The sequence below is a fragment of the Podarcis pityusensis genome (genome assembly GCF_964106645.2).
Source record: "Podarcis pityusensis genome assembly, chromosome: 12".
Taxonomy (NCBI): domain Eukaryota; kingdom Metazoa; phylum Chordata; class Lepidosauria; order Squamata; family Lacertidae; genus Podarcis; species Podarcis pityusensis.
The window spans coordinates 51421619-51449127 of NC_138037.1; the positions used below are offsets into that span (position 1 = coordinate 51421619).

Consider the following 27509-nt stretch of genomic DNA (forward strand, 5'->3'; position numbering starts at 1 on the left):
TCTACCGTATTTTTTGCTCTACAGTGGTGCCCCGCAAGACGAAAAACTCGCAAGACGAAAAACTCGCTAGACGAAAGAGTTTTCCGTTTTTTGAGTCGTTCCGCAAGACGAATTTCCCTATGGGCTTGCTTCGCAAGACGAAACGTCTTGCGAGTTCTTGTGAGTTTGTTTCCTTTTTCTTACAGCCGCTAAGCCGTTAATAGCCGCTAAGCCGCTAATAGCCGTGCTTCGCAAGACGAAAAAACCGCAAGACGAAGAGACTCGCGGAACGGATTAATTTCGTCTTGCGAGGCACCACTGTATAAGACTCACTTTTTCCCTCCTAAAAAGTGAGGGGAAATGTGTGTGCGTCTTATGGAGCGAATGCAGGCTGCGCATCTATCCCAGGAGCCAGAACAGCAAGAGGGATCGCTGCTTTCACTGTGCAGCGATCTCTCTTGCTGTTCTGGCTTCTGGGATTCAGAATATTTTTTTTCTTGTTTTCCTCCTCCAAAAACTAGGTGCGTCTTATGGGCTGGTGTGTCTTATAGAGCAAAAAATACGGTATTTCTGCTTGTGGCCAAATTTTGCTGGCATAGTTTAGCTCCATAAGCCTTGGGCAGATTTTCTGGTAAATGTAGCTTTTGAGTGTGAAATGTATTTTTTAATCTACTTAACTAAATACCTGTTTAATTACTACAGAGTTAATCTCAGCACTCTGCTTTGACTTATATACATGTCAAATAGAACAAAATGCATTTCCTTTTCATATTCCAGAAAGAGGCAGCGAACAAAATGTGATGTGGAAATGGAAGAACAGCAAAAACAGGAAATGACTGCTGCCTGCGTTCCAAGAAGGAGAATTGTGAACCTAACTAGCATAGCAACCCTTCAAGAGGAAATTAGTAATCGGGCACATGCAAGTATGTATGTTCTGCTATTACCGTTGTGTTTCATGTGCAAATTTAGACCCACTAAGATAGCATAACTTGCATTACAGGATTTATAAAAACGATCTCCTATGTTAGGAATGCTCTTTATTTTTTATTTTTACTATACTATGAAGTATTAAATTGCACTCAAGGCTAATACTCTGCTAAAAAATCAGCTTGGAAAATCAAAGCTTTATATGCTTTAGCTAGAGATGTAGGGATAAGGGGAAAAAATTCTGAACAGCACAGAAAGGGTCAGAGTTGGACATGGAGACTAGGCTGCTGCAATTTGTTGATACTGTTCTGGAAATAGTCACTCATGAAGGAGGCATTGATTGAGAACACTGTTGGCAGCTGCTCATGACCCATTACATAAGCAGTTCAGAAGAATGGAGCAGAATTCTGCTCTCAGGTCCAGTAAATATTTATTTTGAAGGAAACAAAATAGCTTACAAATTCTTTATGTGGGTGGCTTCCTTTCAGCTGCTGCTTGCATTGTTCAGGGCAAAATTCTTCTGTAATAGAAGCAGCTGAAGTTTAACAGGCATTAAATTAATTAATTAATTAATTAATTAATTAATAGTTGTATTATGAAGTGGAAGTACTTTGGATCCAGTACTCTTTCCTTCATTTTAGTACCTGGACACAGGTAGTTAACACCACTAGGCTACCTATATAGTCTGGCAGCTAGGTCTGGAAAAATAAGGACTGGCACCCAGTTTCTAATTTGCCAGCTCAGCTGGTTGGAGGCAACTGAGTTTTAAAGAAAGCTTAAATGGATAAATACATAGGTTAAAATGAAGTTTTTGGATTTAAACAATCTTACCAACTGCATGAAAGCCAACTCCTGGTTTGTGGAATGGGCTTCTCGAGATTTTTGGCAGATTTGGAGCATGTAGGTTTGCTGGAGGAAGCATATTCCAAGAAATTCCACAGAAGGAAAGTACATGCAACTTTAAGAACAGCATGGGCAGCGATTAAACCTCTTTCCAAAATGCATTTTTTTTCTGAGTAAAAAGGATTAGGCTCCAATTGGGTTATATGAAATTGAATAAGAGTTGATATTTGAAGTCCATAATGCTTTTAAGTATTTTAGTAAATTGAATAGTTGAGTTCTTAAAAGGCAGGATATTCTTCTGTATTGTACTAAACACAAGTGATTTGGGTTATTTCAGATCTTCAAGAGATGCTACGTGATCATTCCTTTGTTGGATGTGTTAACCCTCAGTGGGCATTGGTGCAGTATCAGACAAAATTGTATCTGCTCAGTACCACAAAACTCAGGTAACAGAACAAAGTTAAATATATTGTTTTAGTCAAGACAAATAGTATCCAGTAGCTTGAGATAGGAAGAAAATCAGTGAGTGCATTTTCAAATGGAGTGGTGTGGGCTGTGCTTTTAACTTTTTAGTACTTTCGGGTCACTGCCCCAAAATAACAGCTGCAGCTGCGGAGGAACAGTGAGTGAAAACATAGGTCATTAGGACCATGAAGATATTGTCTGGATTCTAGTCATCAGAGGAAAAACAGTTGATGAACCTCCCAGAAAGGCTGGAGAGAGATAAACGATATACAGTCATACCTCGGGTTAAATATGCTTCAGGTTGAGCATTTTCAGGTTACGCTCCGCGGCGACCCGGAAGTAACAATGCGTTACTTCCGGGTTTTGCCCCATGCGCAGATGCTCAAAATGACGTCACGTGCATGCGCGGAAGCGGCGAATCGCGGCCCGTGCAGACGCAGGTTGCGTTCCCTTCAGGATGTGAATGGGGCTCCGGAATGGATCCCGTTCGCATCCAGAGGTACCACTGTATATAGGAAGTAGAAAACAGAGATGTTCTAGAAGACCAAAGAGTGGTTGATGTTAAAGGAAGCTATGGGTGCAGCTGGGTTAAGTTGGCCTCACCCTGTCATTTGGGGTCATTGCATCTGCTGACCTAAGAGACAGTAAGATGACTTTATAATGTATAGTTTGAACTGCTTTGAGTTTTATAAATGGAAATGGGTATGGCAGTTTTTAAAGTGATAAACTTTCTAACCTTATTTGTAACATAATTGTGTTTGCTTCTTATACCAGCTCCCCTTCATTAATGCTTGTAATGTTCTTAAGTTTCACAAGGATTGTAGTCAGTGATGTGTTCTTGCCCTTTAATTAATATTAGATTACATAGGAAGCTGCCGTCTACAGAGTCATTGCTACATCTAGTTCAGTATTGCCTGCATTGAGTGGCAGCTCACCAGACTTTCAGTCTTTCCCAGCTCCTGCCTGGAGATGCCAGGGATTTAACCTGACATCTTCTGTGTAAGAAGCAGCTGCTCTGACACTGAGCTACAGCCCTTCCCCCTGCATCAGTTCCACTACTGGGAAGCTTATCTATTTTATTAAACAATGCTGGATATTTTATCATAACTGCTGTACTCTAGAAAAATACATACGTCCCACTCGTAGCTAAAACCCATAGATTTTAGTTGCCATTGGAATTCCATATTAAGGCTTCCTATTCATTGACAGTATTACAGAGTGGACCATGAGCAAATAGCAAACTCTTTGTTTTTCCTTTCTCAAAGTCAAGAAATGTTCTATCAGATCCTTATCTATGACTTTGGAAACTTCGGCGTTTTAAGATTGTCAGTAAGTATACACTTAAGTTATCTATCTTATATATAACTTACTAAGATATAGAGCAGATATTGGGTAGAGCAATCCTACCCAATATCTGGTGGTGGTGCAGGGAGGTTTGTGGTGCAGCCACTTCTGCATCCAGAGCCCTAATATAGTCCTTATTTTACACCAAAACATTTTAGCTGCCATTGATTTCAAAGATTATCATGGGGCAACAAAATTATTTTGATTAGCCAATGGAAAAAACTAAATTGAATGGCTTGGGCTGTTGACACGATTGCCCCTGAGCGCCCTCTCCCACTTGGTACAGCCCACTTGGTTCCTTGTGAGGAAGCAAGCTGGGAGATGGTTTGAATGTAAGTGAAAGAAAAGTCCGATGGAATGCAACTGAACACTGGTGAGGGCTCATCATTGAGCCTACTTAGTGGCAGTGAAGGCAGCAATACTTTGCTGCTTCCATTGCATCCTCAATATGCTGTCCAGCAGAGCTTTTCCAGGTAATGTGAGGTCTTTTACAGTCTGGTCCGAAGAAGGGACAGAACCTAAAGTAACTTGCTGTGACTTTGTTTACAAAGCATTTTGAGGATAAAATCACTTGCATCTGCCAGGACCTTGACTTCACTGTTACAGCAGATGAATCTCAAAAGGTGTCCAGAGCACTGTCTAGTCCTGTTGCATTGGATGAGTTTCAGTAAGGCTTGAGGACATGGACAAGGTGCCTGGATTGGTCACTTACGCTTTGGACTCTTGCCTGCTCTTAGCTGATAAAAGCTAGCAGGGAGGGGACAACTGGCTGGGCCAGGGAGCTGATCATACAAGAGGGGATGGTTCCTGCCTGATTGAAGGAGGCAGTGGTTAAACCACTCCTTGTATTTGGAAAACCTAAGTAATTACTGGCCAGCTGCCAATCTCCTCTACTTGGGCAAGGTTCTTGAGCACATAGTCACAGACCAGATCCAAGCGCTTTGTCTGAGTTAGGTGTTGTTGGCTCCACTTTGCTGTGGTTCCAGTCCTACTTGGGTAGATGTGTCCAGAGGGTGATGCCTGAGGAGCCATGTGGAACCTTCACTGTAGGGTTCCCCATGGTTTGATTTTATCCCCTTTGCTATTTAACAATGAAACCGCTGAGTGGGGTCAGTGGGCTGAATATGTTGTCAGCGATATGCTGATGACACACGACTCTACGTCTCCTTTACATCTGCAGGCAGTGGATGTGCTGGACTGTTGTCTTGTCTCAGTAATGGACTAGATGAGAACCAACAAACTGAAGCTCAATCCAAATAAACTAAAACACTGTTAGTAGGTGGTTCCCTAGACTGGATGGATGGGAGGTGGCATCCTCTTGATAGGGTTACAGTCCTTTTAAAGTAGCAGATACTTCTCCATCCCCCAAGCTGTATGTAATTGTGGAAAAGTCAGTTGCGTGCATGAATGACAGGTAATGATTTGTGCTAATTTTTTTTTTTGGTAAATGTAGGAACCAGCTCCACTCTATGATCTAGCTATGCTAGCCTTGGAGAATGATGAAAGTGGTTGGACAGAAGATGATGGTCCAAAGGAAGGCCTCGCTGAATACATTGTTGACTTTCTAACAAAGAAGAGTGCCATGCTGAAAGACTATTTCTCTCTTGAAATTGATGAAGTAACTGCCTTTTTGATCCTGGGGTGGTTTAGTCGTTAGCTGCTGTACTGTGCATTTTACAGTATCCATTGAGTACAGAGCAAGATTGAATTATCAGATGATCTTAAGAAGATATGAAGAAGCACTCTATAATGCACCTACAAGCAACAGCTTCATTCCTCATTTCATGCAAACCAAAAAGTATTCCGTTAAATATAGCTTCCTATTATGTCTGAACCAGGAAACGATGCCTTAATGCTAGGGTAACAGTGGCTTAGAGTCGGATGAATGTCTTAGTTTTATTGGAAGCCTTTAACTACTGTTTCCCAGTTCTGAGGTAACACAGAGCTATTGTTCTGTAAATTCTTCCAGATGTCTTCCCTTGTAGCAAATTGGCTGCACATGAGAAAATAAGACTTGATCGTATCTCTGATTATTCATCTGAGTAATAATCACCTGAATGCTGTCGGTAAATAGAGAAACTATATAAGTAGCAGTTTTGGGCCACTGGGGAGGAGTGGGGATATAAAAGCTACAGGAAAGCAATAAATTTATTATTACCAAACAGAAAGGCAGAAAGTAGTATGTCACACCAGCTGAGCCGAAATCTTTTTTGTTTTATGTATGAATTTTGTTTCACCTTGGTAAAGGATACAGATAAATAAAACAGGATACTACGCTAGTTCCAAAGCACAGAAATACAAAAAATGTCACAAGTAGACAGCAGGTAGATTTTGCCATGTTTGTAGTCGTTGGCTTAGGAACCAAATATTGATGTATACATAGGAGAATAAGCATCAAAATAATGGAGAAACATTCTATTTACAGATGGGAAATCTTACAGGACTACCACTCCTGATAGATAATTACGTCCCTCCACTGGAAGGGCTGCCTATGTTTGTTCTTCGTTTGGCCACAGAGGTATGTCAATATTCAACATGAATTAGTGAAGCCATATTTACATAGAATTATTTCATTTTGACTAATGCAGTTGGGTCAGTCTTAGGTACTTGCTTAGTCACATTCCTTTTTCTCACAAACTCATTTTTTGTTCAGTCTAAAGTGAAACTCAAGTGCTTATACTAGCTGCAAAAAAACTGAGTAACAGTTCTGAATTAAGGAGATTTTCTGTCCTGATCAATTGAGCCAATACTAGTTGCCTACAAGAGTGCTGCTGAAAACTTCCTCCTATGTGACTGATCTTTGCCTCCAACTTGACATTAGATTTTCATATGTAGAAATAGCTGCAATTGGATATGTAACTGCCGTAGGCATGCTGTATTTATTGAAGTTACATTTTCTTTTCCAGGTAAACTGGGATGAAGAAAAGGAATGTTTTGATACCTTGAGTAAAGAATGTGCCATGTTCTACTCCATTAGAAAACAGTATATAATGGAAGACTCTGATCTTACTACTCAACAGGTACAGTCTTCATTTGTTATTTTTCCCTGTATCAAAACTACATTCTGAAATCTTGCATTTAGGGCTGGGAATGGAAAGAGTGAGTTGAAGGCAGTACTACAGGCAAAAGAGTTGAAGAGGACTACCTCCCTCATGAAACCAAAGTGGCACAAGTACAGCCTTAGTGGCAGCCACCTTTCCCCGTCAACGGGGGAATTTTAGAAAATGTGGTGATAAGATAAATTAGTGCATGTTTTAAATATGCTGTCACTGCCAATGCTGGGGAGAGCACTATCAGCTCTGAGGGCACCTTGTATGGAGGGATATAAATGCTGCTACCAAACCCCGTTATCATTTAGGTTGGATCAGGTTAATAAAAGTAGCATCTCTAATAGGCAAAGATCCTTACATGGCAGAGCTTTGCCCTTATCAAAATCACAAGAGTAAATGAGGGGAAATGAGTCTCAATCCCTGGGACAACAGTGGCAGGTCATGCTCTCACATTCTGAGGTGGAGAAAGGACAGCTAAAGGTAAAGGATCCCTGGACAGTTAAGTCCAGTCACACTTGACTATGGGGTGTGGCATATATCTCGCTTCAGGCAGAGGGAGCTGGCGCTTGTCCGCAGGCAGCTTTTCAGGTCATGGCCAGCATTGACTAAACTGCTTCTGGTGCAACGGGACACCGTGACAAGTGCCAGAGCGCATGGGAAAACCATTTACCTTCCCACTGCAGTGGTACCTATTTATCTACTCTGGTCACTATGCTTTCAAACTGCTAGGTTAGCAGGAGCTGGGACAGAGCACACAGACTTAAACTGCCGACCTTCCGATTGGCAAGCCCAAGGACAGCAAGTACTGTGAATGCCACAGATTTCAGTCTATATTCATCCTTAGTTATAAGCAAAGTGCTACCTGAGGGGATGGAGTTCCTTCACTGAGACAGTCATTGCCGTTAGCAGAATGATCAAGCAAGGGTTCCAAACAGAAAAGTATAGGTGTCATCAGGAAGAGTGATGCTCAGAAGTGGCTTACAGAACACCTGTTGCCAGAACGGTGGCACATAAGAATGAATAATCCTTTCAGAACAATTAAGCCTCATGTTAATAGTGCATGCTTCTGACCATTTCTTCTTTTGGTATAAATTTCACAAGCTGAATGAGCAGTAGATAGGTAGAAACAAATAAATACATAGAACTCTAAAAGGAGGTGATACATTAGCCACAGTGTTATCGAACACAACATTAGTATTTACTAAAACCTTAGTCAAACTGCTTTATTTAAACTTCTTTGCAGACTGAAGACTCTGGAGCTGGTAAGAGATCATGGAAATGGACAGTGGAACATGTGCTTTATAAAGTTCTTCGGACATACCTTTTGCCTCCTAAAAACTTCACAGAAGATGGCAGCGTTTTGCAGCTTGCTAATTTACCAGACTTGTACAAAGTGTTTGAAAGATGCTGAACACAGACATATGTAGATCAGTACCTATTACACAGCTTTCCCTGCAGTGGTGCTGTTATCACTGAGAATTGTAGAAGTGACTGAATTGCAGACCAGGAAGTGTTCAGCTTTACAAGATGCCAGACTACGCAACTTTTGTACAGGATGACTAGCAAATACCAAAGCTTCCACCTGTGGCTGAAAAGTGGACAAGGTAGCCAGTTCAGAGTTCTGTAGACAAAGGTACGGAGCCCTCTTCACTTTATCTTATGAACTAATAATGAATTAGGTAGGTCCATTTGGGGATGGATTGGATAAATACAAAAATCTCACTGCAGTATCCTTAAATGCTAGTCATCCAGGACTAGAAGAGGTTACCATATTAAAATCAAGGAACTACCATCTTTGCTTCTGAATGCAAGAAACAAGGTGAGGGGGCAGGAAATGCTCAAAGCACCTACCTGTATAAGGGCTAGATAACAGCAGACTAATGTTTCTGTGACTCCAGGATCCTGGTCAATTAATCTATGTGAGCCCAAGAACAATGTAACAAGCCCTAGACATTTGGCAAATCTGCAACTGTTGATTGAACACACTTAGCCTCTTATAAAAAGGTTAGCCACATCCATGGTCAGGTACCTAACCTGTGTTACAATTTCATAATGTAGTGAAGCTGTTTGTGTCACACAGTTGTTTTTAAGTTAACATTGCAAATGCTTAACACAATGAAAAGTTGCTAACTAAAGTAAAAACATACCCAGACACATTCAATGTTCATTTTGTTAAGCAAATTGTCCATTTATTGTTTATATCCTTCACCACATTTCTCCTACCCACCCAGTGTTCCACTCCACGCTTGAGCAGCTGCCAACACCAGGTTTACAATGTACAGCAAAACGTAAGTCACCACTCTTACCATAAAGAGTAGTTATGAATAGTACTTTAGGAAGTCTAAACTCAGGTTGTGCATCACCCATGCAATAAAGCAAATTTTATACAGTCATTTCTATTTTATATAAATTTAAATATTTTACAAAAGTGTTTTCCATCAAAATGTATAAAGTTTAGCAAACATAGAACCCCCAAAGGTATCTTAAAATAAATGTTATGATTCCAAAGGTTATCTTAATCATTGACGTCTACATTGCACCATATAGAAGGCACTTGTGCCATGTGATGTCTTCAGCACATAATTGGTTAATTTGTAATGCAGCATTCACTTGAATTCATGCAGTTGTCTCCAAGCACCAAGCATTATTAAAGCAGTGGAAGAGAGTTTCAATGAATACATTTGATTTCACAATTGTGAAATAACAGCATTGGGCTCGAGAAGACTCTAGAATTAAGCTGCAAAACTCAATCGCATAAAAATTCAAAGTTTTTTTTTCATCCACTTGTTACAAAATATTTGCCACTTAATTATGAAACTAAAACTCATTGAACAACTCAATGTTCAAAGTTTGTGCCAAAGAAAGTCTGTATTAAAACAAGCTAGGGACAAGTTTTCAAGGAGCAGTGCAGTTTTTTAAACTTTCTTTCTACTGTTGAGATAGGAGTGCAGTTCTGTTTGCCTTCATTTTCTCCAACCGTTTTACTAAGTGGCTGTTGGTCATCTCCATCTCTTCTATCCTGTCCAATGCTGTTCTTAACTGAAAAGAAAAAGCCAGTACCTTGTAAGTGCAACAGTTTGAGAGGACTAAAGAATTTTAAATCAAGCCAATGCAGTTTCAAAAAACAAAGGAAAAACCAAAACTTTAGTGGAGCTTTGGTGCAGTTTAAAAACATGTTTATACAATGAAGGTCCAGAGGCCATGTAGTTACTCAAAAACAACCCATCTACAAACTCTGCCAGTTTGACTAAATTTGAATCCAAAATTTGAATCCAAAGAAAGGTAGGTGGATAAACTGGATCTAAAGCAATGATGTAGAACCTGAAAGGATATCTTAACTGCAAAGAGGGGCATAGATGTATGTGCAGAACCTTCCATCTGCCTCATCACTTCTCCAAGCTATGATTGATTATGGCATCAAACCCCAGTAGAGAGGAAAGCTCTAAGAAGGGAAGGGGAGCACAACCACTTTTTCTATTAACATTGGGACACATTTTCTCAATTCATTCGAGCACACACAGGTTTAAAGAAGTAATCTGTTGTGATTTTCAGTCTTTAGTATTTTTTCCACCAGAGAACCCCCTGGCTATTGTTTAATAACAAGCCATCGTACATGAGTATGCAGTAACCACATTCTGATTTTAAACATAGGGAAGCATACTGCAACAGCAGAAGATTGATCTCTCTATATAGTTCCTCAGTAACCGCTAACTTTATTATTAATATAACAGTCCAAAAAATCCCACATGACAATGTCCGTGCTCACCATTCCCGTTTCCATAGACAGTCAACAGGAATAATATTTTAAAGACTTTTATATAAAAATAACCTCCCGCCATCTTTAAATGTTATTGCCTCCTATATTTAAATTCTTAGAACTTTTTCACACTGTGTGAAAGAGACAATTACCTCTCGCTGAAGTTTTCTCTTTTCTGCTTTGAGTTCATCTTCTACTTTTTCTGCATTCTCAGCAGCAGTTTTATATCTTACTACTTGCCCTTCAAGTCTTACAACCTAAAAGACCAAACAGGTTTAAAGCAATGATTCACTCATGTTCCCGTATACAAGGAATGCCCCCTTTATCTGTGACCTTCCTTTATGTAGCACTAAAAGGGCACAAAACATGTCACCTTTACTGCCTTCCTTGAGGTATTCAAACTATCATGTCTCAGCTTCATCAGTCGACTTTTGAACAAGCCTGCTTGACGTCTTCATGCGAGTGAACAAGGCAGGAAAGTCTTCAGTTAAACTGTGGCTCCCTATTGTCTCAAACATGCCAGAATATTAAGCCAACAGCTTAATATCTTGGGCTTGTTCACAAGGCATTAATCCTAAAACTTAGGAAATCAGGTAATGATTGTCTGAATGTGGCCAGTATGTGCTGAATGGAATAATGCTTCAAGAATCTTACAGGATACCAATGAATTTATGTGAACGGTGAGACTAGGCTCAACTCTACCAAGCATTTTTATAATCATAATTTTATTATTTGTACTCCACCAATCCATGAGGCTTGTCCCAACCACTCTGAGCAGCTTCCCACAAATATAAAAGCACCAAACATTAAAAACATCACTTTTACAAGGCTGTAAAAGCCTTATTTTTAAAATGTGTACCTGTTCCCCATAAATTTTCACATGCACTATATAGCTGTGTTTTCATTTTGTTAGCTTAGAATACAAGTGGCTATTTTCTTGCAAAGTTCACACCCACCAACTCATATACCTAATAGCTCTGGTCCTCTGAAAGGATGAAACTCAGGTTCAAATTCTCTAAAGGAGCATGAAGCCCTCAGGATAATTTGTCACATTGGCTCTACTGAATTATGACGTGGAGGACATAGTTTCTGCAGTCTATTATACAAGACCATAATACATGTATGTGGTATCAATAAAAGTTTAGGAAATATGTATAACAAAAAGGTACCTACATTTTGTTCCAGAGTAGTTATGTCTTGTTCAGCTTTTGAAAGCTTAAACTTGAATTCACTTATTTGTCTGTTGGCATCTCCTAGAAACAAGAAAATGAAGCATTTAATGGCTGTCAACTGAACATTTAAATCAAATGTCAGCGAAGATTATATTTTTCTGCTTTGGCTAAAAAAGGAAAGGAAATGTTGAACGTACCTGTACAATTTGTTATTTGATAAAAGGATAGCACACAGTACATAAAATAGACTTCTTTGAGGAGTGAAATTCCTATGGCTTTTTATCCCTCAAAATCTAAAGAGTTTTAGCCGATCATTTTATTGAAATAAAACACAGCATTCCTGGATAATGGGCTCTTCATTCTGAGTGTAGTGATGGGTTGGCGATTAGAAAATATAGTCAACTGGTTACATAATGATCAAGAATATTTAAAATATTAGATGTGGGTGGGGTATAAGCAGTCCTTCGGAAGTTTGAGGGTCAACTTCTTTAAGACCTGATCTGAGAAAAGTTGTAACAGGCTACCCTTTTGCAGAAATTAATCTGGAGAGTTTATTTCCTAAATCATACCTCATCCAGCATGTGTTGTAAGTCCTGCTAAAGGATGCTACTTTCAGAGAGAATGAATGGGGATGGTAGTAAAATAAATTTTACTGAGAGAGTAGACCCACCTTAGTTGTGTTCATCAATTTCAATAGGTCTGCTCTGAGTAAAATGTAGTTAAAAGCCACCCAAGAAGCCCTCATTGGTACTAGCTCTTAAATGAAATATTCCCTCAACTGTAGTCTTCTGTTAAACCTCCTGAACCTATTTCTTCCTACCACTGTAGATCTTCACTCTTGAAACCCTATCTCATTTAAAGTAACTATATCAGGTCCAAGTGCATTGTGGGGAGTGTGCACTAAAGTAAAATAAAAAGGGATGTTTCCTAACATAAGGCGAAATGATTTTGAGTACAAATAAACATTTTCAAATTCAAATGGCTAGATTACACTCCAATTCTACTAAAAGTACCTAGCACTGTATAATTTCACTAGGGTCCAAAGATTACTTCATTCAACAATTCATAGAATTGGAAGGGACCATGAGGCTCATCTAGTCCAACCACCTGCACTACAGAACTCTTTTGCTCCCTGTGGAGCTTGAACCCACGACCCTAAGAGTCTCATGTTTCACTGACTGAGCTGTACCTACTATATATGAATAGGTGGGTACAGATGACAGTATACGTAGCAGACATTGTAAAGATGACACACACCGTGTGTACACATTGTAGGAAATTCACTGACTTCTGTGGGTTCAGGGTGTGCATATTTGACCAACTGCAATCTTCACATTACAAACATGTAGATAAAATGTAATGTGTGATGTAGGATGGACTTAAAGCCATTGGAAGATGAAATTCAACTTGCAGGTTTCAACTTCAGTAATTCATTACTGAATAATCACCTTATTCTACAAGATATGTTTATATTTCTCCTTTTGCTTCCGTCTAGTACATCACTTTGTGATGTACAAATTTTGTTGAACAATAATCCAAAAATTTCATGGGAAATGAGCAGAGATTCTTGGTCCCACTCTTGAGCAATGCAGAGACACAGGGTTCCCTGCTTTAGCCATGGGACTACAAGCTCTGCCAACCTCTAGACCAGGGGTTGTCAACCTGGTCCCTACCGCCCACTAGTGGGTGTTTCTGGGTTCTAGGTGGGTAGTAGGGGGTACTACGGCACAAGCTGAATTGAATCCTCCTTCCATCGAGCACTGGTGGGCAGTAAGGAAATTTGACCATCAAGAAAGATGCATTAGTGGGCGGTAGGTATAAAAGGGTTGACTACCCCTGCTCAAGATGTTTCTGAAATGCTGCTCTGTACACATGCAGATCCCATAGGTGTAACTGCAGAGAAACCACAAAGACAAACAGGGATTGAACTATGCTACAAACAATCTAAGAGTTCCTACTCTCATTTAATTTTCTCAAAATCTGTGTAGCAGCTTAAGCAAGAAGATTAATCAAACAAATTCCAGGAATTTAAGCCAAGGTCACCTTATGCTCCCATCTACTGCATTTTACTGTATTCTATATATTTATCTTTTGCTATTTATGTGGGAAGTGGCAACAGAAAAACGTTCAGGCATGAATGTTCCTACCATGTGCACTCTTCAAAAGTAGAAATGCCATACAGAATTGAAGGATGAAAATATACATACTCTGCATTTCAATAAACTGCAAATCTGAACCGTTTTCCAATCCCGTTAAATTAGAATTTGTGCCATCATTTCCAGAGGATTTCTGCCGTTCTTCCTCCAACTGTAATTTCATTTTTTTAATCTGAAATGAAAATATAGCATTCTGTGAGTAGTTCAATATTGTCTATTTATACTTGATAAGGTGTATTACTGGCATTTACAACCATTTTTCTTTTTATGGTCATCGTATACTGCTTCCAGAAGCAGTTCATAGTAACTATTTTTAACCTAAAATCATTGCACAGTATGTGTCGGTGGCACTGTGGGTTAAACCACAGAGCCTAGGGCTTGCCGATCAAAAGGTCGGCAGTTTGATCGAATCCCTGTGATAGGGTGAGCTTCCGTTGCTCGGTCCCTGCTCCTGCCCACCTAGCAGTTCGGAAGCACGTCAAAGTGCAAGTAGATAAATAGGTACGGCTCCGGTGGGAAGGTAAACAGCGTTTCCGTGCGCTGCTCTGGTTCACCAGAAGCGGCTTAGTCATGCTGGCCACATGACCTGGAAGCTGTGTGCCGGCTCCCTCAGCCAAAAAAGCGAGATGAGCGCCGCAACCCCAGAGTCGGCCACAACTGGACCTAATGGTCAGAGGTCCCTTTACCTTTACGAGAATAGCAACTTAGTTGTGGATATGTGTGAAGAGTGGACTTCTTTAAATAATAATATCATCACAGGTTTCCACCAGTAGCAATGAGTGACCTTAAGTGACCAACATTCAACAGCAAGGAAATATTGAGACAGTTTTTCAATGGGGTGGAAAGAGAATCCTAGTGACAGACAAATGCTACAAGCACTTCTAATTTCAGGGTTGTTGTTTGCTTAAGTATATATTTTCTAGTTTAAGTCTCAGGGTTTGGGGTACATAGTTCTCATGACATTAAGACTGTAACATTAATTTATTATTTGGAGCATGAGGCAAAGCTATGAAAGTACATGCAATCCCTGAAGGTCTGCAAGAAACATTAAGCATGAAGTTTTTCAGTAGCAAGCAGTGTTGCTCAAGCACAGCAAGGGTCTGGTACTGTTTAATAACTTCCCCCAAATTGAAAAGAGTCTGAGTCTGAGCCATTCAATCACTTTTCGGTTGCAGGAAGGGGAGAGAGACTTTACCTGTGACAATAGCTCTTCCTTTTCTCCCGCTAGCTTTCGTAGCCTAACATCTAAAAGAAACAAACAATTCAGTTAGAAATTCCAATTCCAATTCCTTCCATTGGAAGCTTAGCAAAACAAAAAAGGTTAAAAGGAAGAACTCTCTTGGATGAACAGAATTTCATTTGAAATTTCATTAAGAAACAGCAAGGTCAGTAAGAAGAACTTCAAAAAGTGTAAAATTGTGTATTAAGTTTTTTTTAAAATGATACTTATTTGGACCTAAGAGACTTGCTTTCAAGAATGAAGGATTGGACATACTACAATTGAATAGCAACTAAACTAACAATTCCATATTTGGTACTTTTCACATGATAGCTGAAAGTATGGCAATGACTCTTTTTAAAGACATAGACCCTAGCACACAGTGCTGTAATGTCCACTGAACTAATATTCAATGGAGTATAATTGTTGCTTTTTGCACACATTTTGAATTCTGACATTCATTTCCACATGATACTGCTTTATCGTTTTAGTAAGCTATATAGGTACATACAGTGCATCTATAAATACCATATCATCTCTGAACAGATTCCAAGACTGCTGCAACTATGTAATTCACACAGAACTAATAGTTCCATCTATTCAAAAACAAGTAAAACTCTTTATAAATGTGGGAGGGGGCCTAAGCTACTCGATTCTTATCTATACACATTGAAAATGAAAGTCAACATTCTGAAGAAAGTGGTTCTCTGTAAATTTACCTAGTGGTCCTTCTCCTGCGGATTCCAAGACTTGAGCAGCTTCTTGCGATACAACGGTTATTGAACCAACTACTGGTTCATGGTTGACATCGCCATTTGGAGTGCCATCTGGGATGATAACTAATCCATGCTTCTGGGGAAAAAAACAAGATAAACATAAGCTTCTCTTAGAGACTGTTAACTGGTGAACGCTTTGCTCAGTAGACGCTGCAAGAAGCAGCAGCACCACTGCTCCTGTTCATGCTTTAGCTTCAGTGGAAAAGGGGCATGCTGAAGTAATGATATGTCCCTCTCCAACACACTGACTATGGCTTCATCCAGCAGTTGACATTGCCAAGTGCTGCTACAGCTAACGTACCTCTCCTGTCTTCATTGTTTCCTTCAGGTCAGCCAGCTCATCTCTGAGCTCATCCCGCTCAATCCTAATGCAGTCAAAGTACTCTTTCTGTCTCTCTAGGGCCTGGGTGCAGGCAGGTAGTGGAAAGGAACAGGATAGAGAGAGAATGTGCGATAGGTAAGAAAGATTTCTTGCAAATAAAAGATAATTAGCTGAACAAAAAGTGAGGCAAAAAGGAGAAAAGAAAGTCGTGCACAGTCCTGTGTTTGCCACAGAAGTTCATGCTTGGCATAAATATCTACCACCACCCCGGCATTACAACAGACCTGGGAAATGCTAAAAAATCTCAGCGATTCCATGTTATGTACTAAACTATAAATACAATTCATGTCTATTTTAATAAAGTAACCTTAGGCTTTCTGCCTAGTGCTTGAGCCAAGCTGAATGAGTTCAACAATCCCATAGTTCCAAAAACATTTGGATTTTGAAAGATCAGAGATAAAGCATGTTTAATTTTTGCAGTCTATTCAAGCATAACATTTTATGTAAACAAACACAGCCAATTGTGTTGTAGGTGGATACAGTGAGCTGTACTGATCTGTTACACTAGAGATGGGGCACTTGTGGCCCTCCAGCTCTTGCTGGATGCCTAAACAGCATGCTCAGTGAACAAGGATGGAGGAAATCCAAGAACACCTAAAGGACCATGGATACCCATTCCTGCAATACAATACAACTTTTTCAACAGGAAACGAGCAAGGGCTTTTTATGGGAAGATATTCATATATGAAAGAAGTGACTCTGTATTGTGCCTGCTCAGAGGTTAAGCATCCGCTAGAGGGGAAAAAATGGGTACTAGGCCCTCCCTCACCATAAGGAGAAGTTAATAACCAAATGAGAGATTTTTTTCAGTTACTTGAATGCAGAATTTCCTATAAATTTGGGAGATTGCATCCAAAGTAGATTACTAACAAACAGGATCCTATTTATGGAATCTCATTTTAAAATATTTTCACATGTGGAAAAGGTAGTTTGCAAGATCTGATCCATAGAAACAATCCTAGAGAGAAAATAGTCTCCAACAGACTCTAAATCTATGCCCTGGCAGCTTTCGATTATGCTATAGGCCAGTTTTTCTACTACAGTCGTACCTTGGTATTTGTATGTTTTAGCTCCTGAATGCCGAAAACCTGGAAGTAATTGTTCCGGTTTGCGAACGTTTTCCAAAAGCCAAATGCCCGATACGGCTTCTGCTTGAGTGCAGGAAACTCCTGCAGCCAATCGGAAGCTGTGCCTTGGTTTTGGAATGGTTTCGGGAGTCAAACAGACTCCCTGAACGGATTAAGTTTGAGAACCAAGGTTCTACTGTACTAACAAGTTGTAACACTTTTCAAATTTATAGTGTCAGTCTCAGAATCTCTAACACCACACACTCGTATACACCCATTTTGCATATTACTTGCATGAAGGGCATCATGGATGTCTGCAGGGAAAGGCCAAAGTGCTCAACACAGGGATGGCAGGGGACTGAGTAGCCATGCAGATGAACAGCACCTTTTTCTATACATGACGCCTTCTTATATGATTCATATGTGAATGGCGTACAGTTTAAATGAAATCAGTGGGCATTAAGTTACAAGTCCAATTGACTTCAATGACCTTTAACTTCTTCTGGACTAATACATACGTATGTGTGTGCCCAACCAAGCAAAATTGTTTTTATGCCCTATCTGAATGCTTAAGTATTTAGACAGTAAAGGCTTTTGAGGCTGCCTCAAAGCTCTATTTTTAATCAGTGCAACGAAAGGTCTAGAACAGGCCTATCATCCAAATCCAAAATAACTGTACTAGAATCTAGCTATAACACTGGAATTAAATCACTGCAGTGCTTGAATATGTTTATCTTTATGTTCAAAATCTGCTAATTCATGACGTTTTAGGTTCAAGCTGAATGCCGTATTTATTTACTCTCAAATATTCAGTATGAAATACTTCTATCTGCAACACCCAATTCAACACTGGAACCATCAACAATGCCGCTGCCAACTTATACCAGTCTATTCCTAATCACTCTTCACCTCAGTATTCATCTCATACCCCAATTTTTTTATCTTTCCAATTAACTGTTTCCTGGAGGTCAAACACCTCTTTGGTTATAGATTCTATTCTCTGTTGCATGCGTTGGTTCTCCTGCAGTAAACACAGGGGAAAGAATAAAAGAAGGGAAAAGACAAGTAAAGGAAATTACAAGGAGATACGAGGAAGTCAGTAAGGCAGTCAATGAAACACAGAAGATGAAGGTTTTGTGAATAAAGGTTTGGCTAAGAGGTTCTCTCCCCTTTGTTAAATAAAACTGTGAATAGCTTTAGGATAAGATCTATATTACATCGAAGTACACTGTACAACTGACATTGATTGCATTGGAACCACAAGCTTAGTCATAAATCTATGTTGCCATTCAGCTTTAAAGCGACTACTAAGCCCAACAAACCAAAGTTAATTTTACTCAAACATATTACTGTGAAAGGACTTCTGCTTAAATGCTAAAACTATATTTGCTACCAAGTTCATAACAGCATAGCATACCTAAACAAAAATACTGTTTAAGCAATGGATGGACAGTACCAACTCGTAGGGCTGAAAAGCTCATTGACAAAAGTCATTGATGAGCCAGACTCTGAATATGTGCTCCCAAACAGGGAACACGTGACACATTGCTTTTTGTCTGATGGTGTCATGACTTCTTTTGATCCCAGCACACTGCTCTAGCTCTTTATAAACTGGCACCCAAGTGCCAGAAACAGCACATGCTGCAGTCTATCCTGAATGAAAGCATTTTAGACAACAGAAAAAGCAGATTTTATCTTGAATGCAAGTTATTTGCCAAGTATGAACATGTACCTCTATTAGTTCATCTCTCTGGCGAAGACCCTCTTTAAGTTCATCCATCTTATGCTGCAGAACGGTGCACATATGTTTCTGCCTTTCCAACTCCTGTATTAAGGAAATATAAATTAAGCAGCTGAAAATTAAAGTCCAAGCATATTATAGATTAGTTAATGAAATAAGCATGATAGGAACATTAATAGTATAATTATTTGCTATTTAATTGGGCTGATTCACAAAAATGGAATTAGCTTATATGAGTATACATTTGTTTTGGCTGCTCTGTTCTCCAACACTACTCTCTTAAGGGGTGGGCTGACTCCTGAAATAGGTGGGCTATTTTTAAATTTATTTATTATTGGTGAATGCTCTGGATCCAGAATTTATAAAGCAAGAGCACACACTCAGAATCTTTTGCAGCAGAACGATCCCAAGCTTAAGAACTTAAGTAGTGCCCTTCTGGCTCAGTTTAAGGCTCATGTAGGTCCCACAGTGGCCAGCCAGATCTCTTTGGAAAACCACAAATAGGACATGTGTGACCCTATTACTTACTTGTTCCCAGTAATGAGACAGATCGATTATCAATGTAGAGGTTTCATTTTGAATTATTATAGTTAATAGCCATTAACCTCTGCCTGGCATTTGTATAATCCTTTTTGAAGCCAGAGCATCATGATTTTCTAAATTCCAAGTCTTAAGAGGAAACAAGGAAGCAACTTGCCTACAGCTCTGTCCACAGGCGTTCTCCATTATGCTTCCTGACCAAAGCAAAAGCAGTGCACAGTCAAGATAACTGACCAGTACAACTTATGCCTACCCTTAACTGGGAGCCTAATAACTTGCAGGAGCTAGATGGTTTACTGGCAGATCTGAGTCCACCTCAGTCGCCTCTACATTCAAGACCACCCCACTAAACAAAATGGCTTGGATGCCTCTTCAAAAAGATGCTCTAGTGAGCCTGTGAAGTTTTCACCAACCTGTTGCCCTCAGGATGTTTTGGAACACAGCTCCCATCTAGTCTAAAACATTTGGTGGGTATCTGGTTAGGGAAGTTTGAAGAAAGCATGATAATCAAGTTCTGCACGTAGCTGCAAGTAAACCTCTTTACTGATGCAGTTACTAGTGCCTTAAGCCTTTGCTTGCAGCTAAGGACCAGAGCAGCTTTCAACTTTGCAGACAACTGGTTGCTGCCGTTTGAAAAGAACCTCTCATTCTGAAAACTTGGACGGTGTTGCCAATTAGTTTAAAAGAGGACAGACTGCTGATAGTTCAAAGGGATAGAAAGTAACTAATCTAAGATTAAACAAGCAATGACCTGGATTGCCCCGGGATAGGTAATTGCATAAATAAGCCTGAAAATGGTTGAATGCAAACCAATCTATTTGTAAGTTGCAGAAAAACATTCAATGGTCTTAATCAATACATTTTCCTACTTGTGAGCCCATCAACAAAATTAACCTTGTAATGTTTTCATCTTCATTAAAATTACAGAGACCAAGTTGTTTAACAAATTACAGGCATGCAGAAACACACACTTAAGCTTCTTAATATCTAACTAATAATGCAAATTCTTTATTAGTAATAATACAGAAAATACAAATACCTTTGTCTTATCCTCATTTTCTCTGTAATACTCTGCTAACTGCTCCTCTCTTTCCTCAATGACATCCTTTAGAGTATCCACTTGATAGATTAAGTTATTTTTCTCATTATCCAGTTGGGCATTAGAAACCATTGCTTTTTTAAATTTCTCTTCAACTTCAGCAAGTGACTCCTAGATACATAATGTAAGACCTTATTAAACTTAATTTTACTCATCGTATTAAACATTAGAAATACATAATACAATTTTGCTAAAGTAGCAAACAGACTTTTGTTTCATATTCCACTGACTTAACTGTCTTTAATAAAACCCAATAATAAATCTGCAGAAGTCAAATAAATAGGGACCTATAGAAAAATGTTAATCACATATCTTATTTTTCTCTTATTCTTCTAGCAGAATGCCAGTAACCCAAGCAACTATTTTTTTAACATATGAAAGCCTAAAGAAAAGCATTTACAGAGAGGTAGTTGTGTTAATCTGCTCAGGAAAACAAAAAAAGTCTTGTGGCACTTTAGACTAACCAATGCACTTGGGCGTAAACCTTTATGGGCTAAAGTCTCAGCTTCACTTTAGTTCAGATTACACAGACCTCACAAAACCAAACTTCCGTTCACAGATAACTAAGGACACTATAGTGTATTTCTAATACTAGATGTACCAGTTAAGTAAGACTTCAGCTATTTAACCAAGTAAGTGAACATTCAATATTATCAGAGCTTTACCGTTAGGAAACGTTATTTGCAGATGTTTTTCTACACTTTCCCTGTCCACATGAAAAGTTACAGTCCCCTCTAAATAAGCCATTCAACCAGTCTGCTATCAGTTTGGAGATGAAACAGGGTAACTTTTTTTCAAAAAAGAGTTGCTGCTACATACTTTGGATGACCTAGTACACGGAAGTACATAAATTTGTAAATTAAAAGACAATAGTATTTAAACAACCACCTCTAAACTACCTGTCAGGAACCTGTGAATTTACAGCGTTGATGGCAGTGAAGAGGGTAAGGAGGAGTAACGTCAAAAGATGACACATCAGGCAAACAAACTCAAGCATTTTGACAGACAACCTGCAACAACTCCCTCCAAAGGGAAAATGGAGACTGGAGAAAAAAGCAGGAGCAGATCTACTCAAGTCCCGGATAGCATGTAGTATCTTGGAGGAGGAGATTGGGAGTTAAGCTTTTCCTAGCTTCAGAGCTGTATCTTTCCTGCTACATTGCTATAAAATACGTGGGTTTGGGGCTAACAGCATTTGGGGGCAGGGAGGCATTATTTACAACCCTGAGGCCTAAACAGCATTACAGGGCTCCTTTTGCAGGGTGGTTGGAGCCCTGAACAGGAGCAACCCACTCGGGGGGTTGAGTTTGCACTTCAACATTATGCTACAGGTCTCACTGGTCATCTTACTATAAATAAGAAGTTTTTAAGGCATTAACAATGTAACTTATGGGTGAAGCACAATTATGCCCATCTGCTAGTGAAATGAAACTGGTCATTTCTTGCATCTAGCCCCTGCAGACCCAGATCTGCTTGAGGGTTCCCAATCCACTGGGGCAGATTTTGGGGGCACATGAGGTGTTGGAGGAAGGAGAGAATGGAGAAGCACAATTACACTACACTGGATCTTCACTTGTACCTTTGTATGAAATATTGTAAGATCCAAAAAAGGCAATTCATGTCAGCTTTAAAGCAGTCTCAATATAATCAGTTCATGTCTATATTCACTCTCCAAAAAAATGGGGAGGGGGGGAATACTAGCATACACTCAGGGAACTAGACTTATAAATCAGTCAATTTTTGAAGATGGTATTTCCTTCTAAAACATACAATTATTTTATTTTTACATGCATGCTTTCCTGTGAAGTACAGAACATTAAACTATATTGTGGTGCATTGCAATATTGCCTTCACTTCAAAACCAAATTCTACAAAAGTGCCAAATGAAATGCAGAATAGGACAAGCCCTGCCCCAAAGCATTTCTGCTCTAAACAGACAAGCAGACAGTGTGGGAAAGCATGAACAATTATGGCTAAAAGCATCATGTTAGTTCTCTGAACTTTCCTCTTTTGCAAGGTGTGTACACGCTATAATTATTTAATGGGTGTATCTATTCAGGGATGACATATTTTTACGTGTGATTAGCTAAAAAGTAGATGGGAAGGCAAGAGAAGAATGCAGGTGGGAGGCGAGTAAGATAGAAAAACTTGCAAAAATACAGTGGAAGGGACTTGCCTGAGTTGGCAAATCAGTGTCATAATTTATTTCAAAACACATAACTAGTCAATGTATTTATCAGGATCAACCAAAATGTCTCAAAACTGATACTACTTTTTATACCAAGGTGGTCGATTTATAGTTTCGGTTCCAATATTGCAATCTAATTATGGTGGGTTTTTCAGAAGCTTGCTACAATTTTGTGACATTTTGGTTGGTCCTAATAAAGGTATTGCCAACTACATTTTCAGGGTTTTCCCCCTTACAGATGAATATAGTTACAATTGCTTTTTATAGACATGCTTTATATAGCACCATACAATGAAGCTAGTACAGACAAGGGTAAGGTGTAAAAGAAGATAATTATCTCACCAAGATTAAAAGATAAAAGCAAACAAGTGGATATGCTAGCTCTTTGGAACCCAACCATTGACTATCAGTTATTCTGCATGAGAGATAATGAAAAACCTTAAGCTGCAATAGGATTTATATTATAGGCAAAATCTCCAGTTACCTGCACCTTTTGGTTGAAGTTTCCACAATGGTTCACTTCGCACATCACAGTAAACCACAATTAATGGTTTGTTGTGAATGCAGAAATCACTTCCACTTTGCTATTCCCCTAGTGCATATAGGAACAACAAGCCATGATGCCTGGCTCAGTGTTACATCCAAATGGGTGAAATGGGAGACTGTAGGTTTGTTTTGCCTAAACACACCACAAACAGTTAGCCAAGGACAAATCCTGGCTTTACATCATGGTATGTTTTGACCTAAACTACAGCTCTTGGTTCAGATGTAATGCTAAGTCAGGATTTATGGTTTGTTGCTCCTGCTAGGGAAAAAAAGTTCATGATAAAATTGTGATATGTAAATGTTGCCATTTATTATCAAGCCATGCAGCAGCTCCTGCAGTAGAGAGGTTCCCATGTCTAAAGTGGTAACTGGGATGATTAGGTTAAAATGGAAAACAGATTTTTACACAAAGTAGTTGTTAAGATTCACAGAACCAGGGAAAGGGCTCACATTTTATACCAGCTTGTAGAAATATCTTTAACTTGAGCTAATTGGCTAGGTTACCAAAAATTCTTTGGAAGTATAGTAAGCATTCTAAGAAGACACTTAGGTTTCACCTTTGTATGTTTTCTAGTGAAAAGGAATTCCATGACTGAGAGGAGTCTCTATAACTGTTTGAATAGGAGTTGCCTCTGTAATTTTTAATCCAAGCTGGTAATCCACGTGAGGCAAAAGGATATATAGATTATATGTGTCTCAATGGATCATACCAAAGTTTTCTGTGTTTGTTTTTAGCATGCCAAAAAATAAAACAATAAATCGTACTTTTACATGTTTTTACAGTCTATGAAAGTGGGAGTTTAATTATTTCTTGGAATAAATTTCTGGTCCAATATTATTATTTTGAAACTCAGCTGTGCCCCCCATCCCTAATCATACTATTCGTAATATCCAGTTGCTAATTAAAAGAAAAAAATGGAACTGCAAATAATACAAAAGCATCTGCTAAACTTCCTATATTATTTACTTCAGTGGAACGGAAAGTTCACTGCCTTTTCACATAACACATTAAGCACTTAAACATAAGGAAAAAATTCATTGGCAGATATATATATTAAAATATGAACCAGTTTTTAGTTGGTATGTTAGGCAAGAACTTTTAAAAAGTGAGGTGTTAGTAAAGCTCTGTTAGTGAAACTGGCAAAAACTTAATTGCTGACATATTACCATAGAGAATGCATGCTTGGGAGAAACCCTGCTATACCTTTAGTTCTTTAAGTCCCTGCATGTATCTCCCTTCTACATCTTGTATCTGGTCCTTAAGATCATAGATATCCTGCAGGACATAGGAATGAACCATTGCATAAGAACATTGCAAAGAACTTACTGTTGAACTCTGTGCTTAAAGCCCAGGAATTTAGATGAGTGTGTGTTTCACTTGAACAAATTAAATTACTGCTGTATTCTTAATTTTCTAACTTGACTGACATATGTGCATTTTTAATTCAGTGCTTTCTATAAAGCTAAAAAAAACGGGGGGAAATAATGTATAATGTTTGTAAACTGAAATGTTTTATTACTGAAACTTCACGCCCTCAAAGTATCACACAATCTAATTTGAAACATATAAAAGGCATCACAATCTTATCTTGGATACTATACTGAAAAAAATATACCCATTAATATGAACTAAAATCTTTACAGCTAAACAATTACAGTCAGTTCTAAACAGTACACATAATTCCCTACTTCTTTCACAGACTGCTAAGGGATGGTTAAGAATAAGAAGCCTGATCAATAGGTGATGTTTTAAATGCTAAACTGCTACATTTAGCACTAATTACACAGATGAAATCTCCACAAGCTTGAGCAATGTGCCGGACGTGCTCCTCCTTGCCTCCCCCTCTTCTTTTCCCATATAACCAAGAGTAAGACTGCTGCGGAGTTTAGTTTCTTTTTCAAACAGCATTGGCACAGTGTTACATATAAACCAAAGTGCCTGGTATGTTATTAATTTTTTATCCCACACAGTCCCGCAGCAAGCATTTTGTAATCAAAGGAAAATTTAAAAACCCAAACCCCTGATTGCTTTTTAAAAGGTGCTTTGATTCTGTCTTGTAGTCTTATTCAATGTCCATTTCTTCCTCTCCAAATGAAGGAGGATAACCTTTTATTTTTAGCCAATGAAAGTCTGCTCACCCGCAATTCGCTTAAGGAGGTATCAGGATCCACTAGACTGCTAGTATCTCCACTTCCTCGTCTAGATGAGTTTCCACTCAAAGGAGTCGCTGAATTGCGAGACGCTGGCTAAAGAAAGAAAAACATGGCATGAAAACTCCCATACATTTCAAGATCTTTCCTCAATACACTATGAAGTTCAGATTTCAACATTCAAGTGTCTCCCCACTTGTGCACGTTTGAGTTGCGTATGACCGTGTCTATGTGTGGCACCAGGAAATAATTAAATAAATCAAATTAAACTGGAAAGGCGCAAAAATGGCACAAAAAGAGGAAAACTGCAAAAATGGCATGAAAAGAGCAGGAAAACAACTAGCAATCCCAAGAGCCCTTGCAATTGCAAGCCAGATACTTTGAGGTACTGATTTACCCCCCTTGTCGTCGTTTCTGCATTATCCTTCAGTGAGGAGGAAGACTGAGAGCCATCACTGCCACCATTCATGCCAGTCTGAGAAGTGCTGTTTGTTTTTTCAAGGGTTTCCAGAGGTTTAGAAGGTGTTTACAGGTGTTTTAGATGGCGTTCCCCACTATACACAATTTCACGTATAAGTGCGGTACATGGGAACGCAACCCCTGTGTAAATGAGGAGGTGCCTGTACTAAAAACTTCCAAATACTGTAATATATTTCCTTGAAAAGATTGATAAACTTTTCTAAGTCCCCATATACCGTATTTTTCGCCCCATAGGATGCACTTTTTCCCCTCCAAAAAGGAAGGGGAAATGTGTGTGCATCCTATGGGGCGAATGCAGGCTTTCGCTGAAGCCTGGAGAGCGAGAGGGGTCGGTGCGCGCCGACCCCTCTCGCTCTCCAGGCTTTTCGCAGATCTCCGTAAGCCGTGGGAGCCCGCGCTGGGCTCCCGCAGCTTGCGGAGAGTTGCCTGCGTGCCGAAGGCTGGGCGCGCTGAGCTCAGCGCGCCCAGACTTCGCACAGTTCTCGGCAAGGCGCGGAAGCCCTGCGCTGGGCTCCTGCGGCTTGCGGAGAGTTGCCTGTTCTGGGGGCGGGGGAAGCTCGGGCTTCCCCCGCCCCAGCCCCACGCCTGGGGGGAAAATAAATTTTTTTCCCTTTATTTCCCCCTCAAAAAACCAGGTGCGCCTTATGGGACGGTGCGTCCTATAGGGCGAAAAATACGGTAGTTCAGTCTATTCAAATATTCTTTTTCATCAAACAGCTCTTACAGGAGTAGAACTTATTTTAAAATTATCTTCTTACAAGATACTTCTGTTGGAAGCCACCCAGAGTGGCTGGGGAAACCCAGCCAGATGGGTGGGGTATAAATAATATATATTATTATTAGACAAATGGGTTATAGATCTGGCATAACATTATTTGTAATCTTCTCCAGTCTGGTGCCCTCTAGATATTTTGGACTGCAAATCCCATCAGACCCAATGATCACAGCTGAAGTAGATGATCTACACCATATTCTGTCAAACAAATAGTTGAAAAAGTATAATGAAGACAATCAGCAACACACAAGAAGCTGGAGAATCTCCCGATATCCTACCATGCTTTTTTGAATTGGCACCAATATGCAGACTTTGATATGTTTTAAAGTTGTCCAAATCTCTTTAAACACTCACCCTTGTATACAAGTCAGAATATGGCCTGTCACTCTTTTCTTCCAGCTGGAAAAAAATAAAAGTGTTAATATTAAATTTGAACCATTTCTTTGTATTAGAAATCTGAATTACTGGGATCCCTTTTTCATCCATGTCAACACAAAGCTGAAACAGTATTATACAATGAAAGTTTCCTTCTTCCTTTTCCTCCACCTGAATATTGCATTTGCATTTAACAAAACTTCAGAATCAACAGCTCTGTACAAGGTAGTATCAGCCCTACAAATTAACACAATGCCTTATTGACAACAAGTTGCTTCTTAGGTTAGCCTTTCGTCAAGCCAAGCACAGAAAGTAAATTCGATGAATGTAATTTCAGTAATGCTTGTGTGTTTTTTAAATGAAGTGTATTGACTACTGGAAATTCACTAAGTAATATATTTTAAACATTGAGCTTTACTCATCTGCGAACATTTTTCTCCATTTCTGCTTTCCAAAATAAAAGTTTAGTAGTAAATG

General features: G+C 39.3%; 2 protein-coding genes and 1 long non-coding RNA gene across 17 annotated transcripts in view; 2 read left to right on the forward strand and 1 right to left on the reverse strand.

Moving 5' to 3' along the window:
* Window positions 1–9001, forward strand: part of MLH1 (mutL homolog 1) — a 33837-nt gene extending 24836 nt beyond the window's left edge. For 2 of the 4 annotated variants that reach the window (XM_080975838.1, XM_080975839.1), the window contains 7 exons: window positions 757–902; window positions 2087–2195; window positions 3480–3543; window positions 5012–5176; window positions 5984–6076; window positions 6465–6578; window positions 7852–8764. In XM_080975838.1, coding sequence (XP_080831964.1) covers window positions 757–902; window positions 2087–2195; window positions 3480–3543; window positions 5012–5176; window positions 5984–6076; window positions 6465–6578; window positions 7852–8019 — 859 coding nt within the window. In that variant the 3' untranslated portion in view covers window positions 8020–8764. Of the gene's footprint in view, window positions 1–756; window positions 903–2086; window positions 2196–3479; window positions 3544–5011; window positions 5177–5983; window positions 6077–6464; window positions 6579–7851; window positions 8765–8839 lie in introns of those variants that run through there. The other 2 variants (XR_013978369.1, XR_013978370.1) reach the window with 2 other exon arrangements.
* Window positions 8772–27509, reverse strand: part of LRRFIP2 (LRR binding FLII interacting protein 2) — a 48498-nt gene continuing 29760 nt past the window's right edge. For 5 of the 12 annotated variants that reach the window (XM_080975849.1, XM_080975848.1, XM_080975844.1 and 2 more), the window contains 13 exons: window positions 27012–27056; window positions 25391–25498; window positions 24456–24527; window positions 20458–20628; window positions 18870–18962; window positions 18066–18158; window positions 15990–16091; window positions 15632–15764; window positions 14889–14938; window positions 13745–13865; window positions 11539–11618; window positions 10518–10622; window positions 8772–9647 (listed from right to left, as the gene is read on the reverse strand). In XM_080975849.1, the coding sequence (XP_080831975.1) occupies window positions 9537–9647; window positions 10518–10622; window positions 11539–11618; window positions 13745–13865; window positions 14889–14938; window positions 15632–15764; window positions 15990–16091; window positions 18066–18158; window positions 18870–18962; window positions 20458–20628; window positions 24456–24527; window positions 25391–25498; window positions 27012–27056 (1284 nt within the window). In that variant the 3' untranslated portion in view covers window positions 8772–9536. The remainder of the gene's footprint in view (window positions 9648–10517; window positions 10623–11538; window positions 11619–13744; window positions 13866–14888; window positions 14939–15631; window positions 15765–15989; window positions 16092–18065; window positions 18159–18869; window positions 18963–20457; window positions 20629–24455; window positions 24528–25390; window positions 25499–27011; window positions 27057–27509) is intronic. The other 7 variants (XM_080975850.1, XM_080975845.1, XM_080975853.1 and 4 more) reach the window with 5 other exon arrangements.
* LOC308460056 lies at window positions 11625–27112 on the forward strand. The gene is made up of 2 exons (XR_013978432.1): window positions 11625–13348; window positions 26774–27112. It is a non-coding gene; the product is annotated as an uncharacterized lncRNA (long non-coding RNA).